The sequence below is a fragment of the Gambusia affinis genome, linkage group LG08, assembly GCF_019740435.1.
Source record: "Gambusia affinis linkage group LG08, SWU_Gaff_1.0, whole genome shotgun sequence".
In the NCBI taxonomy this organism is placed as follows: domain Eukaryota; kingdom Metazoa; phylum Chordata; class Actinopteri; order Cyprinodontiformes; family Poeciliidae; genus Gambusia; species Gambusia affinis.
In genome coordinates, this window is record NC_057875.1 from 19386158 (window position 1) to 19400885 (window position 14728).

Consider the following 14728-nt stretch of genomic DNA (forward strand, 5'->3'; position numbering starts at 1 on the left):
GTACATGCTTGAGGGGGCAATTCCTGTCTGTCTGTTTACTGGAATCCTGTGGGAATCTTGATAGGACTGCATTGGCTGAAATTTTTGGGTAGATGTGTGCATGTTTCCATGTGCGGTCCCTGCGAAAAGCTTGGAAGAAAAAAAAAAGAGAGAAAAAAGAACAGGCGTTGCCGAGTTAGTTCAGTTCATAAAAGATGAAATAATGAGGAGGCAGCATCTGTACACAAATTACCATACTGCTCTCATAACATCGCCTTTGAGTGAACTCTGTCGTCAGTCTCAGTGTGACGGCAGCGCTGATGTCTGAAACCTTCTAGATCAGAGTAATTTCAGAAGACAGAGCTCCAACATTTTTTTTTTTCTGCCAAAATTAACTATCTAGCAGTTTGGTTCAGTGTGTTTTACTGTGTTGTAATGAACAAGTGTAAACCTTCATTGCTTTGTCATTAAACTGTTCATTAACTTTAGAAGTCAGGCTTGACATGCTTTGCCTCTTCTAGAAGAAATAACAAGACTTCAGGCTTCATAAAGACATTTTCTTAGTGAACTGCAATGCCTATCTGTGCAGATGTCTGAAACCTTCTCTGGGTTATGCCAAAGCGAACGGGCATTTTGGTTTTCCTAACCATGTGGCTTTTAGTAATGTGTTTATCGCTACGGTAAACCTTAAAAGGATAGGTACACTGATAGACAATAGCATTGTGACCACCTGTCTGACAGGGTGTTATTCTGCCCAAACATGCTTCATTTAGGCCGACACTCCACTAGACTCCTGGAGGTATCCTGAATTATTTGGCACCAGATCCATTAAGCCCTCTAAAGTGGGGCCTGCATTGATCGGACTTGTTTGTTCTGCACTTGCTCATTTAGATTGGTATCTGTGTAAGGAGGCAAATTCGGTACCTCGAGCTCTTTTGTTGTGCTTCCCGTACCTTTCCTAGTGTAATTTTGCTTTATGGCAAGGTGTGTTTTCCAGCTGAGAGGGGCCACAGCATTACTAGAATAATGTAGTAAACTAACATCTAAAGTCTGGTTTCCCAGAAGAACATTGTCCAAATCATCAAACTGACCATGATCCAACTTTCATGCTTGTTCCACTACTGTCATAACTTTTATTGGTGGACAAGGGTCAAAGTTCATTGTCATTGTGTGCAGCATTCTGTCATTTAATTTGAGCTGTAGTACCTTATCTGTTTGATCAGGCCAGATGAATCAGGCTTCACTCCCCAAATGCATTAATGCCCACGATGCAGTGGCTGGTTCACTGCTGTTTCCACCTTGGACCGCCTATGATGGAGGCTGACCACTGCAGACTGGGCAGACCCGCTGGAATAGCAGATTTAGACAGGTTCTGACCCACTCATATTGGTGAAAGTTTCCCCTCGTCAAACTTGCTCAACTTTCTTATTTTGATCCATTTTATCTATTTCTAACACATCACCTTTGAGGAAAAGTGTTCACTTGTGTTCACAAGTTTTCAAACTGTTGTGCAAGTATCAGATATGGTACTTAAATTGGGCCTCAAAGGAAACTTTGGGTAATTATTGACAAGGTTAACATTAACTGTGATAAACATATAGATAATTATATTATTTTCTTTAAATTCGTACCTTTTTCTCTGTAGTTCACAACAGATTAAAGGAATTTTGGGTCATTCCGCCTGACAGAACTGGTGTAACTGAGTAAGAGATCAGACTTTTGTGATGGTCAAGCAAACAAACTGATTTTATTGCCCCAAACCTCTTCAAATGTGTATGAGCCTTAACCGTCTGTTGTTTCAGTGTTTTCTTACAATGTTTTTTACTCCCAGTGTCATACATTTTGGTGAAACACAACAGTTCCACCGGCAGCAAACATAACCGCACGTGATTTTTACTTTACGGTCGAGATGGTGTTCTCAGGGTTTTTACGTAAACCCTGATTTTCTCAGGAATCAAGCTTCCAGATACTGCAAAGAGTAAACCTCAGCAGTGACACTTTAGAAAATAGAAAACTCTGAAAAATTAAAGTGTGAATAGCAGACAAGAAGGTAAAGGAGCAAACCGTGAGACCCTGGCATAATTTTTTTTGTGTGCGATTTTGTTCATTAGCGCTACACTTTGGAAGCGTGAGAAACTGAGGGTTTGTGGATGCTTTTAGCAGTGCATGTGCAAATCTTTCACTACACACACAAGCGTGTTCTTCATTACCTGCACACAGCCCCCCTCGCCCGGCCTTGGCAGCCCACCTCAATAGTTCCCTTTCCTCCAGTGATGACGCAAATGGCTCACAATTACTGACCCCCACAGTAAAACCTGTAAAACATTAGCCAGCATGATTAGGAACAGCTCTCCATATTCCTCCCCAGCAGGCAGGGGGAGAATTTACAACGTCGTTTGATGGCGCGCTGCAGAGCCGATGAATGCTACAGAGGAGAAGGTTTACAGGTTTGTCTGGAAAAGTGAAGACAAGTTTGCTGAATTTCATACATTTACTGAGCTTTCAGTTTCACTATGTGTGGTTAACATACGTGGTGCAGGTTCCACACAAGCTTTCGTTTTCCTAAATACATTTGGCTGCAATCACACTGCAGGTCTTGATTTGCCATTTCCCAATGTTTTTTATTTTTTGTCTGAAATCTGTGGGGGATTTTTTTGCGTGGTAGTTGATACAACAAATTAAGAGCAATTAGACTTCTTCGTAAAAAAAAAAAAAAAAAATTATGATCCCAAAGCGTGCAAAGAAGAAGAAACGTAGTCTTCACACAGCAGGGCGCTCTACCAAACGATTCTAAGGTTCTCGGGGTTAGGGTGTCGGCACTGCTTGCTTCAGCCGATGTTTACTTCCAAATTTACTGTGTGTGGTTTCTTCTGGTGCAGAATTATGACACGTGTCTAAGTGAAAAGCAACATGAGACGAGAAATTGCTCACTAGCCCTTTTCATTGTCGGACATTTTGAAATCCCGTCATAATCTATTTTTACCCATCATTTGTTTATAGTGATAATAATGACATATTTGATTGCATCTAATTTTTATTCAGTTTAATTACTTGTTTATTCCAAACAAGTAGAACAGAGAGTCAACACAGTACCAAGACAAAGATGAATTTATGCAACTTTTTACTTTGGCACCAATAACTACATATAAATATTGAAATCAAGAAATTACATTTAAAATAACAGTTTACTTTTCTCCTGGTCCCCGTGGACCTGAATTGTGCACATGCTTGTGTGTAATCAAATGTCTCAAGGGGGCTTGCTGCAGAGGATTCATTGTCATGAAGTTTTGGAGTTTCGCCTCGGACAGATGACGTCTTGCTGTTTTGGTATTGATCTGGAGGCTGAATCCGCGCTCTGCTGCCACACTGGAGACTGAAATTACAAGCGGCACTTCAGCCAAAGAGAGAGGAAGCTGAGCAGAGCCGATGTAGAGATGAGTAGTGCTCAATACTGGAAGAAGAAAGAAAAGCTCTTAGAGGCTGCAAAAGACTTGAGACTTTGGCAGAAGTTTGTTTTCCTGCAGGTCACTGACCATAAACATGCAGCCGCTGGTACAATAGAATGATTCGAATCAAAGGATACTCATGTACCAGAATGACCTAGTCAAAGTCCAGACCCACAAGAATCTGTGGCATGACAGACTTTGAGTTATTTTGCATTAGAGATAAATTTTACATTTGTTAAAAGCAAATTTTCTGTGACATCACAGAAAATTAATATATACACTGAATTTCACCCCTTAGATTTATTGTTTTTCTGCCATCAAAGGTGACACATAATTCAAAGACATCGTAGTTCATTTTGTGTCATTTTCTCACATTTACACACAAAACAATGTACCTTTTCAAAAAGCCAGCACACATGGCATGATAGAAAGCACCAGCCTACACAGGCTGAGTCAAAGGCCACAACTTTGGCAAAATCATTTTTATTTTCCCAATTGTGCTGTTGCCAAAACTGATGGTGTCATTATAAAAAGACAAAGAAGACATCCTGTGATGCTAAGTCTTAATATATAACTTTGGCTGTAAGTTACTAAGAATTAATTTAGTGCTTTCCTCTGTGTGAAACTGTCAAAGTTCGTAGATGACTAACTGTAATGAACAGAACATGTGAATCCATGCAATGTGCTTTTCCTACAGTGATGCACACACAAGCGTTTGAGCCACTCTGACGCTAAACGCTCTCATTGCGACCTTCAGTTGCTCTTTGCAGGGGGTCTGTGTGCAGGGCTCACATTTTGTGCACAGCTCAGATGTGCTTTTTTTTTCTTTTTTTTTTTCTTCTCCTTTTTATGGCACATCAAACAGCATGTTGAGACTTCGGTGTAGTCTAGGTCTGTCTTTCGGAGCAAAGAGATGAAAGGTTGAGTTACATAACATCAGAACATAGAACGGCTGTTTGTTTGTGTGCGCGGTCAGGGCGCCTCACTGTCATGGCGATCCTCTAATGGGTCTAACCCTAACCCTAACCCTTAGCAGTGAAGGTTTGGCTGCCAGCTTTTATGCAGCTAAGGTAAAATGTCGTTCTCAGAGCATTAAAAAGTTTGGTAAACTGCTACTAATAGTAAATACTATAAGCTACAGTGATTGACATTATTTCTGTGCAATATTTTGCACACTTGTTAAAACTTTGAGGGCATTGCTGATAGTCAAAACCTACTTGCCCCTTCATAACTGTAGTGCCAAATAAAGAAAAGTCGCCCGTAAGAGGATGAAAACACTTGTTGAAAAAGCACTTACTGTTTTTGTTTTAACTTCCAAAATGACAAATTATGGAAAGACTGATCCAGAGCCATTGTTTTATTTATTTATTTATGACAGCTGTATATGGCATTGTTTGCTCACTGTCAGGGTCATTAATTAATTGACTCCTTTGCCTGTTGTTAATAAAACCTTAAACCAAAGAACAAAGTGTACAGTATTTTCTCACTAACTGATATCCTGGTCTGCTAAATATTTGAGTGGCATGTTTATTTTTCAGACTGTATCGAATACATAAAAATTTCATCCCAGGCGTTTAATGGCAGCAATTATGCTCCAAAGGTTTGATAAATAATCTTTAATGACCTGCTTGAAAGTGTATTTTTCAGTTGGATGATTCAAATTCAAGAGAAAAATATGGCCATGTGACCAATATGTGAAGCACAGTTATCAGCAATTATAGTTATTGGTAGAAAAAAAATGCCATTACAATATTGGTAACTTGTTGCTTGATTAGATTATAGTAAATTGAATAAAATGGCAAAAATTACAACATTTGTAAGTATTAGGCTAACCAGCGGATGGATGATGGATAGATGGATGGATGATGGATGGATGGATGGATGATGGATGGATGGATAGATGGATGGATGATGGATGGATGGATGATCAGCAGGTGACGAACTAAATCTAATGTGAGTTTGATATATTTGTAGCTTGTGTCTTTAGTAACATTTTCAGAACGATGCTGTTGCTGATTTTCTGTAGCTTATTGCTACCAAAACATCTGTAATATCTAACAAAGTGTTAAGCTGAATGTAGAACAAAATGTGAAGATATTAAAGGGTCAAATGTTTACAGACAATAGAGTTGATGGAAATGGGGGACGTATCAAAGGCAGAAGGTTATTTGTGCTTTCATGAGCGTTGGTTGGAATCGTATTGTTCAGTAATTATACCAATTTTTTTTTAGCAATAAATAAAAATGTATCCAGGCTCAAGAGTTCTAGTCTAATTACTCACAGCAGCACTAAGCAAATCTTTGACTAAGTTGTGATGCTGACGGCTTTGGCCAGCCGATTTAGCTGAAATTAATTTTCATTGTTCTTATTAGGTATGAGGATTATCAGCTTTTGTCTTTGTTTAGCAAAGCGGCGCAGTGGGGAACTTGAAAGAACAGAGTGGCGTAATTTTTCCACTCTTAGCGTGACACAATTCAGTGACCTCCACTGACACAGTAAATTACACCTGAATTATTAAATTGGCTTTTATACTGAGCCTCTTTCTTTGCAGCTTTCAGCAGCAATTTAACAACATGCTGGGCTCGCTTGTCGCTATGGCGGAGGGTCCGACAGAAATAACCACGAGTTTAAGGTTTGAGCTCTCAGGCAACATGTTCAGCAAAAAAGAAACAATGGCAGAACCGCACTTATGCATGTGGGGAAACACGAGAGAGTGGAAAATGGGTTTACGAGGCCCGTGGGAGGACGCAGAGGCTGGTAATTAGAATAAATAGAAAATCCTCAGCCTTCATGTGCCACTGAGGCAGCAAATAACAACTAAAGTAAACTAAACCTGACTGTGAAATCACATTAAAGATGTGTGCTCACTCAAAAGGACTTAAAAAGTAAAACAACTACAGACTTTTTCTTCTTCGAGAACATTTTCATCCATGTGCCTCCATTTTCTGAAGAAAAAATAAAACAAAAAACAGATCATTTACAGTTTTTTGGGGGGCCCTCTGATGCAGGAAGTCACAGGATGAGAAGCGCTGTGCTTTGAACATGTTTCTGTCTTTGTTTCCCCACAGATGCTTTCTCGTTCAGAATGGGACCACAAGAGAGGCTCCCGAGGATCACAGGTTAGCACAATAATCAGACAGACATTCAGTACCAGACACGTTTATTGGAAGGCCTGATCAAGATGTGCCAAGCCAGAAAATAAGAATACACCCCTTATTCCAGCATAATAATTTTACATTTGAGCACTTAATGAGTCCAATCTTTAATTTGAGTTAACTTTTTAAGTGGAAAAAAATTTCACATTAACAGTGCTAAAGGTTATAAAGGGGGATTGTTGCTGACTCTTCCTTCTTTGCTTAGACTATCTTAAATATCCACTCCTTGTTTTTGTCTTCTGCCCTCTACCAGTGGTGGCTGGTGATGATATATGAAGGGTGGGCCAGTATATATATATATATATATATATATATATATATATATATATATACAGTACAGACAGTACAATATATACAGTATACAGTACAACTTCTAATTGAATTCAATTAGAAGTTGTGTCCAAACTTTTGGTCTGTACTGTATATCATACCATATCATACCAAAATGCCCCTGCATTAATTCCCCAACACTGATAAAATGAAACAATATGTTTTTAAATGAGGCCTACCTTATTTAAAGAGAAACTCACTCCATCGTTAAATAATCCACCTCGTTAATGCTAATATCTTTACTCCTGATGAATGGGTCCAGCGTTGAGGATGTAGCCGCACACAGGAACTTCCCTGTCTCTCTCTACACATGCAGATTATATTTAACACTAACAGGAGAGCTCAGCGGACCCTGATTATCCACTCGTCTTGCATTTGCGTGAGCACCATGTTGGGAGGTGTCGCTCTCTCCAACAAAGTCATCGTCTTAGTGCTAGTTTGAAAGATAGAGTGACTTGGCTCTACGTAAGGTTCTCTAAGCGATTAAAGGGCAAGGAAATGGGAATAGACTAAGCAGGCTCCAGGGGAATTGGCTCTTTGAGAACAGACATTCAGCCACATCCTTCAGATAACCTTCCCCATCTTTTGTGGGCAGGGGAATTTGTGGATGTGTCTGCGCTTGAAAATTGATGTATTGAGCTGCGATAGAGCTTCGGGGCAGCACTCCAGAGTGAGAATAAACAACGCCCTTGGCGCTGGCTTTGCCACGTCCAGCATGAATGTGTCCTGTACCTCATGTCCTCCTATAAGGTGGGACATCCTTCAGAAATAAATGGACAGCCGGACTTTGCTGACAGTGTGCGGTTTATTTAGATAGCAATGAATGCTGCAAAGATGCACAGCACTACACTTAGAAACTGTTTATACAGAGTTGAATTTTTACTTTTTTACTCAAAACGTATTGACAGAAAATCTGTGACAATTTGACTGGAGAAGAGCAGAAATTGTTAATTGTAAAAAGAAGCAAAAATCTAAAAATAGTCAACAACCTGCTGAGGACGTTTAGTTCTTACCTCAAACTGCTGTATCAGATATTGAAAAGGCAAAGTTAAAATAAACAGAAATGAAATGCATTTCAATTTAACCTCTCAGGTAAATTTGCCTAAAATTGATAAAACATAGAAGATAAGTCAAAGGTTTAAAGATAAATGTTTTGATTTTATTGTCCTAATGTCAAAAATATGGACAATGTAGAAATTGGGGTTTAATGCAAGTTGGTTGGGATTTAGAAACTGTTGCTTAAAGTCATGCTATATTAAATAGCAGAAACGTTAATAAATTCTTGATGTAATGTTGACGATATGGCAGAAATTTGTTGTATTCGATCAAAAATCTAATGGAAATTAAAATGTGATTGTATGAAAAAGGAAACATTTGTAATAAAAAGCGGTAGAACCTAAGATTGGCCCAATGTCATTTCACCTGTTTTCATGGTGTTGAGCTGAAGCTAAGGAAAAGTAGAGAGTCCTTAAGAACACAATGAGTTTCAAAGATTTTAAACTTGGTCCTATTCAGATTTATTGAAATGTATTGCCGAAATAAGTAAAATATTTTTAGAAATTTTACACTTTGCAAATAGAAGACATGATGGCTACCGGGCTGTTTTAAAATATGCTTGAAATAGCACTAATATTACAGGTGAAAATAGATGGGAAAGTCTCACCAGCTTTAGGATCCCAAATCTGCCTTAATCTAGCAACTTAGCATCTCTCAGACCAAAGAAAGCCTTAATGCTATCCCAAGCTTTATTCTGTGGGACTTGTGTCTTGGCACTTTGTGTAAAGTTAGTAGGAGGAGAAGACGCATTTCATGACAGAGGCATCACCTAAGTTATTTACATTCAATGGTTAGTTTGGGTTTTTTTTGTGTTCTTTCTCTGGACTGGAGCTGCACATTCCTCACTGGACTCTAGCAGAGATCCAGAGAACAATGAGATATGGAAGAGTCCAAGGCTTAAGTTGGCATCTTTCTCCATCTTGTGGCAGTTTTTCCCTTAACTGTTGGACCAGGTTGCTGGTCAGAAAGGCAGGCTGCGCCTCTCTGTGCCCCAGCAACTCACAGCATATTCAAATCACAGAGAGAGAGAGAGAGAGAGAGAGAGTTGGGTGGACGGGAGACTGGACCACTTGATTGATCTTCTCTGTGTTGTATTTGCCAACATGCACACATTAGTGGGCTCATTTTCCAAACCGCATCTTTTTTCCACCTCTAAAGCATGCGGTGGATGTTTTAGCTTAGAGACTGACAGTAGCGTTATGTATGGAAAGAGCTATTCAAATATTTGTATTGAACTGGAAAGTTGTTAGTTTTGGACAGAGACCAAGGGGATTAGAAAGGGGTGCTTGTAGTCCTGGATGGATTTTCTGACTGTTATTCTAAATTAACAAAAGGCTGAACGAGTGTGAAGCAGACAATTGATGATGTTTGTGTCATGCCATACACTTGTTAAGCGGTTGTTTATTTTCCACCATATTAAAGGCTGCGCACTGCTTGCTTCACTGGAATACATATTCCTAACTTTCATATGTTGTTCTGTGTTACCCTTGTGCTTCGGATAAGTTACTGCCTTTCAAGAGCAGCGCAAGAGGCAAAAACAACCCAGAGTGTTTTGATTTGTGCTGAGCCACTGATTGTGCCTTTTTCCAGAAGCTTATTTATTCAACAGTCTATCATGTAAAGCAGTTTGAATTGCCTTGTTGCTGAAATGTGCCGTTCAAATAAACTCAACTTGAGTGAACAAAACATGTAAAGTTCAGCCCACCAGGAAAAAGGAGGCTATCTTTCAGCTTTCAGTGCCAGTGACTTAAAGTCATCACCTTTAAATGCAGTGTTGCAAAGGGGAGCTGCAACTTGAACATAAGTTGCAGAAGCAAAATTTAATATTTCACTTTAGGCCAGCAACAGCTCTCTGGGTGTTTTTTTTTATTTTTTTTTTATTAATATCTTAGTTTTGTTTTGTTGGATTCTAATTAAAATCACCTTAATGTGTATGTTCCACCAGCAGGTGGCAATAACATCCATCCATCCATTTTCTATTCACCCTTTGTCCCTATTGGAGTCAGGAGGGTTGCTGGTTCCTCTCCAGCTATGTTTCGGGTGAGAGGCGGGGTTCACCCTGGACAGGTCGCCAGTTTGTCGCAGGGCAACACAGAGACATACAGGACGAACAACCATTCACACACACACTCACACCTAGGAAGAATTTAGAGAGACCAATTAACCTTACAGTCATGTTTTTGGACTGTGGGAGGAAGCTGGAGAACCCGGAGAGAACCCACCATGCACAGGGAGAACATGCAAACTCCATGCAGAAAGACCCCGGGCCGGGAATCGAACCCAGGACCTTCTTGCTGCAAGGCAACAGCTCTACCAACTGCACCACTGTGCAGCCCGCAATAACATCACTTAGTTCTAAAAAAAATTAAATTAAAATAAAATAAGATCCTGTGTTAGGGCTAAAGCAGCACTAGGCTACATACTTGTAGCCTGTGTCTTGGGCGCCACAGTTAATGATTTGTTTTCCATCTAGTTATTATGTTTGTCTGTTTGTCTATATTTGAGGTTTTCTGGCAATAGATACAAATGTGGCACCATCCAGAAATAAAAAGGTTAATTAGTTGTTTTGGTTTTGAGCAAAGAAAGCCACAGTGGGGCATGTATGAAGCAGTGCTCTTTGTCAATGTTTTTAATAGCCTCCAAACATCCAAGCCACATTTGAACACCATGCAGAGTTTTAAAAGATTTTACTTTTTAAACTTGTTGAATCTTTTAAAGTCTTTGTTTAGTAACAACAATAACAACCCCCGCTTCCAAAAAAAGCCATTATTGGACAAAAGGTGCAAACAAGGGAGAAAACCTTCAGTTTCCAAAGCTTCCTCTTTAGTGTGAACAGGTCTTTAAATAAATGTGACCATGAGTGCAAGTGCTTAAGCCTTAGAGAGCAATCATCACAGACACTCAGTGATGGCATAGTTACTTTGAAAAAGTCACTTTAATCAGATTGCTGATTACTTGATTTGGAAAGTAACTAAGTTACATTAAAAGTAACATTTTTTGTTACTTTCAGCAGCTTCTAACAACAACGCTCCACCTCTTGTGAAAATCACATTGATCTTTGCCAAAACTTAATTGGAAGTTATTTTATAATAGTAACATCAACAATGTGTCTCCACTTATCTGGTTGAACTGAAGGGGAGATTGTTTAATGGTTACAAGAGTACAAAAAAAAAACAAAAAACACTTTAGTAATTTGTGCATGTTTTTGTACGGAGCCCCCTAGGAGACATGGGGAATTTTTTTTTCTTTTGCGTTACCTCGCAAAAACTTTTGCGTTCCCTCGCAAAACTGTACTGATCAGTTGTGCGGCATAATTGAATACTGTAAGACTTTCTTACGGTGGCCGCCGTACTTTCTGATTTAAAATAAGGTTATGTAAGGTTTTTCCATGAATGTTAATATCTCGTTGTGAAATATATTAAGTTTTATATCTTTCTTTAGGATACAAAGGCACCACAAACCTATGATATAAACAGAAACCTAACGTAAGTAGGAAAGAATTATAAATACTGTACATCCAAACTATATTTCTGAGTTATTATCGCGGCGTAATAAGTCATCTGACAGTTTTGATTGTGTCGCTGTTGTGTTGGTTGCCTGAATGGTTTAAAGAGCTGCTTTTATGTTCAGTTCCATCTCAACCTTAACAGACATAAATATGCGGTGAATGAATCGATTTTCAATCAGTTTTTTGCACCAAAGACTTCATAATAAACACGTTTTCACTTAGGCTCTGTAAGAGCCATATGAATGAAATAAGTAATTATTGATATGATAGGAGAAACGCGACTTTGACACTTAGGTGGTGGGTGTGCCGATGTGGGAGTGACGTCATCAAGTATGAATGGGAAGGTTACTGGCCTGCTGGTTTGTGTGTATGAGGAAACGGTGAGCGGGTTGGTCAGTCCTTGCAAAGTTTGGAGCATAATAATCAAAATGGAATAAATTGATAAATGTGACAAAACAAAGAAGTGGTTTGGAGCTAATTGATACACGGACAGATGAGATTCCCCGAGTTAACCCAATACGGCCCTTTACCATAATTAGTTTGTCGTGTTTTTAATAATAAAACGTGTTTATTATTATGAAGTCTTTGGTGCAAAAAACTGATTGAAAATCGATTCATTCACCGCATATTTATGTCTGTTAAGGTTGAGATGGAACTGAACATAAAAGCAGCTCTTTAAACCATTCAGGCAACCAACACAACAGCGACACAATCAAAACTGTCAGATGACTTATTACGCCGCGATAATAACTCAGAAATATAGTTTGGATGTACAGTATTTATAATTCTTTCCTACTTACGTTAGGTTTCTGTTTATATCATAGGTTTGTGGTGCCTTTGTATCCTAAAGAAAGATATAAAACTTAATATATTTCACAACGAGATATTAACATTCATGGAAAAACCTTACATAACCTTATATTAAATCAGAAAGTACGGCGGCCACCGTAAGAAAGTCTTACAGTATTCAATTATGCCGCACAACTGATCAGTACAGTTTTGCGAGGGAACGCAAAAGGTTTTGCGAGGGAACGCAAAAGTTTTGCGAGGTAACGCAAAAGAAAAAAAATTCCCCATGTCCCCTAGGGGGCTCCGTATTTTTGAGTGTTTCTATTGTCTGGGAAACTATAAATAGGATTTTCCAGGTTCTGTGTTACAGCCCTGCGTTTGCTGTCACAGCTCACAGCCGCTTCTCCTGCGGCTCCGCAGCTCAGATGGCTGCACAGATTTGTGACACCCAATATTAACAATTATAATGGCGTTTAGTTGCACAACTTTATGGACACGTTCATTCGTGGCTGTTTTCACGTTTATTGCGCTGTTCATATTAGTCTCGATGTTTGCAGTTTTCTGGAGCGCAAAGCAAAGCTCGACGTCATTCAGTGGTAATATATTAACTTGACATTAACAAAGACACAGAGGGATGGATCATCCAGGAAATGATGGACAAGGAGAGCCTGACTAAAACTAACTGGATGCCAGACAGATTCTGGGGTTTATGTCTGCTTATTTGTAAGGCCAAAAACTGCGACCCGCGACTCATTAAATCTGCAAGCAACTGTAGAAAAAACAAGCCCAAAGCTGCTTATAACAATCGGACTTGGCGAGCGAAATTCAAAATAGTCCCTGTTTTCCAGCAACAAAATGCGCTTCTCCCTCCATTGTTTATGTTTCTGTCGCTGCTGATAACTGTTGCATAGAAACGGCGATCACTCCCCAAGACGCGTAGAAGAAATAAAATTTAATTACGAAAGAAAATAGTAAGGCAAAGTGTTTTCGATAAGTAAATGTAGTTTGTTTACAAAAAACAAACAAACCAAAAAAAGACAATTTGGCACTTTATTTTGCCTTGTTGCTGAAAATGTGCTATATAAATAAAATTACCTTACCTCACCATTAAAAATAAATGCAGTCTTTGGGTTTTAATATTCACCATCCTCACGTACAACAATCCCTCTCACTCTGTACTTTATGATTCATAATGTATCTCAATGCATTATCATGTAAAATGAGGAGCAAATGTTTTTTTTTTTTTTTAAATAAACGTTTTACAGCTAATTTTTGGTAGAGAACAGTCCTTATGATTCTGTTTTGATGGGTAGTGTTAGCAGATAATGGTATGTGACTCTTTGAGATTGGTCGCAGGTCAGGTCACACCTGAAATGCCGTAGAAAGTTTTTCTTGTCTCATTTAGAAAGCAGGTTCAGATACAATCCATAACAGAGCAGTAGTTCCATCTATCTCATAAGATTTTTTAAATCTTGTGAATACTTTAGACCAGGGGTGTCAAACTCCAGTCCTCGAGGGCCGCAGTCCTGCAACTTGTAGATGTGCCTCTGCTGCTCCACACCTGAATAGAATAATTAAGGCTCTGGAGAACTGATCTACACAAGGAGGAGGTAATTAAGCCATTTCATTCCAGTGTTTTGTACCTGTGGCACATCTAAAAACTGCAGGACAGCGGCCCTCGAGGACTGGAGTTTGAGACCCCTGTTTTAGACCTATTAGGTGTCCAAGAACCACTTCTAACAATATCTAGTTTTCTTTTTTTCCCCCTGCTCTACCTTTCATGTCAATATTGTATGGATCTGACTTCTTTTAAATCATTTGTTGCACCCTTTCTGGACCCAAACAAGACTTTTGAATGGTTGAATATTAGGGCTCATTTGTCTTAACCTTTCTCTTCAAGTGAATCTTTAACAAAGCAATTTTTCCCTTCGCTTTGGACCTCCTCAATGTTCCCCAACAGCATTCCCCGCCTCTTTGTCATAAAAAATAGAATAGCGTGTAATTGTATCCAGGCCACAGCTGAGGACCTGGCTCTGTGTTTGAGCTGACTGAGGGTCTGTGATGGGAGTTGGGTAACAGTAGGGGTGAGGGTTTGTTGTGAGTTTTTAGGTGTCGTCCCGTCAACTTTGGTACTGGCAGTGGTGTCTTTAGTGGAGTCTTGTCCTTCCAGTTTTCTGTTGACCTACAATCCCAGTGGACACATGTAAGTATCGAGTCACTGAAATAGAAAGCTTCTGGATGACATTGTTAATGTTTTTCTGTTGTAAGGCGATTTTTATTTTATTTTCCCCACATAGTTTTTAAGGAATTACTCTGCATTGACTTTAACACAGTGCCGTGTTTTGAGGTTAGAGTGTGGTACTAACTTCTTCAGTCAAAAACTGACCTCCTGCCAGCTATTGTCAAGCTTTTTCTTGGCATGTCATGACATGCTAACAGCTCCATTTCTGGTCAGCAAAGACAGAA

At 39.2% G+C, this 14728-nt stretch overlaps 1 protein-coding gene across 6 annotated transcripts in view; it reads left to right on the forward strand.

Annotated features, from left to right (window-relative positions):
* Positions 1-14728, forward strand: part of LOC122836242 (cGMP-inhibited 3',5'-cyclic phosphodiesterase A-like) — a 90560-nt gene that overhangs the window by 42046 nt on the left and 33786 nt on the right. For 5 of the 6 annotated variants that reach the window (XM_044126054.1, XM_044126051.1, XM_044126052.1 and 2 more), the window contains one exon: positions 6493-6543. The exons of the other annotated variant lie outside the window; for it this stretch is intronic. In XM_044126054.1, coding sequence (XP_043981989.1) covers positions 6493-6543 — 51 coding nt within the window. The remainder of the gene's footprint in view (positions 1-6492; positions 6544-14728) is intronic. 6 annotated transcript variants of the gene reach the window in all.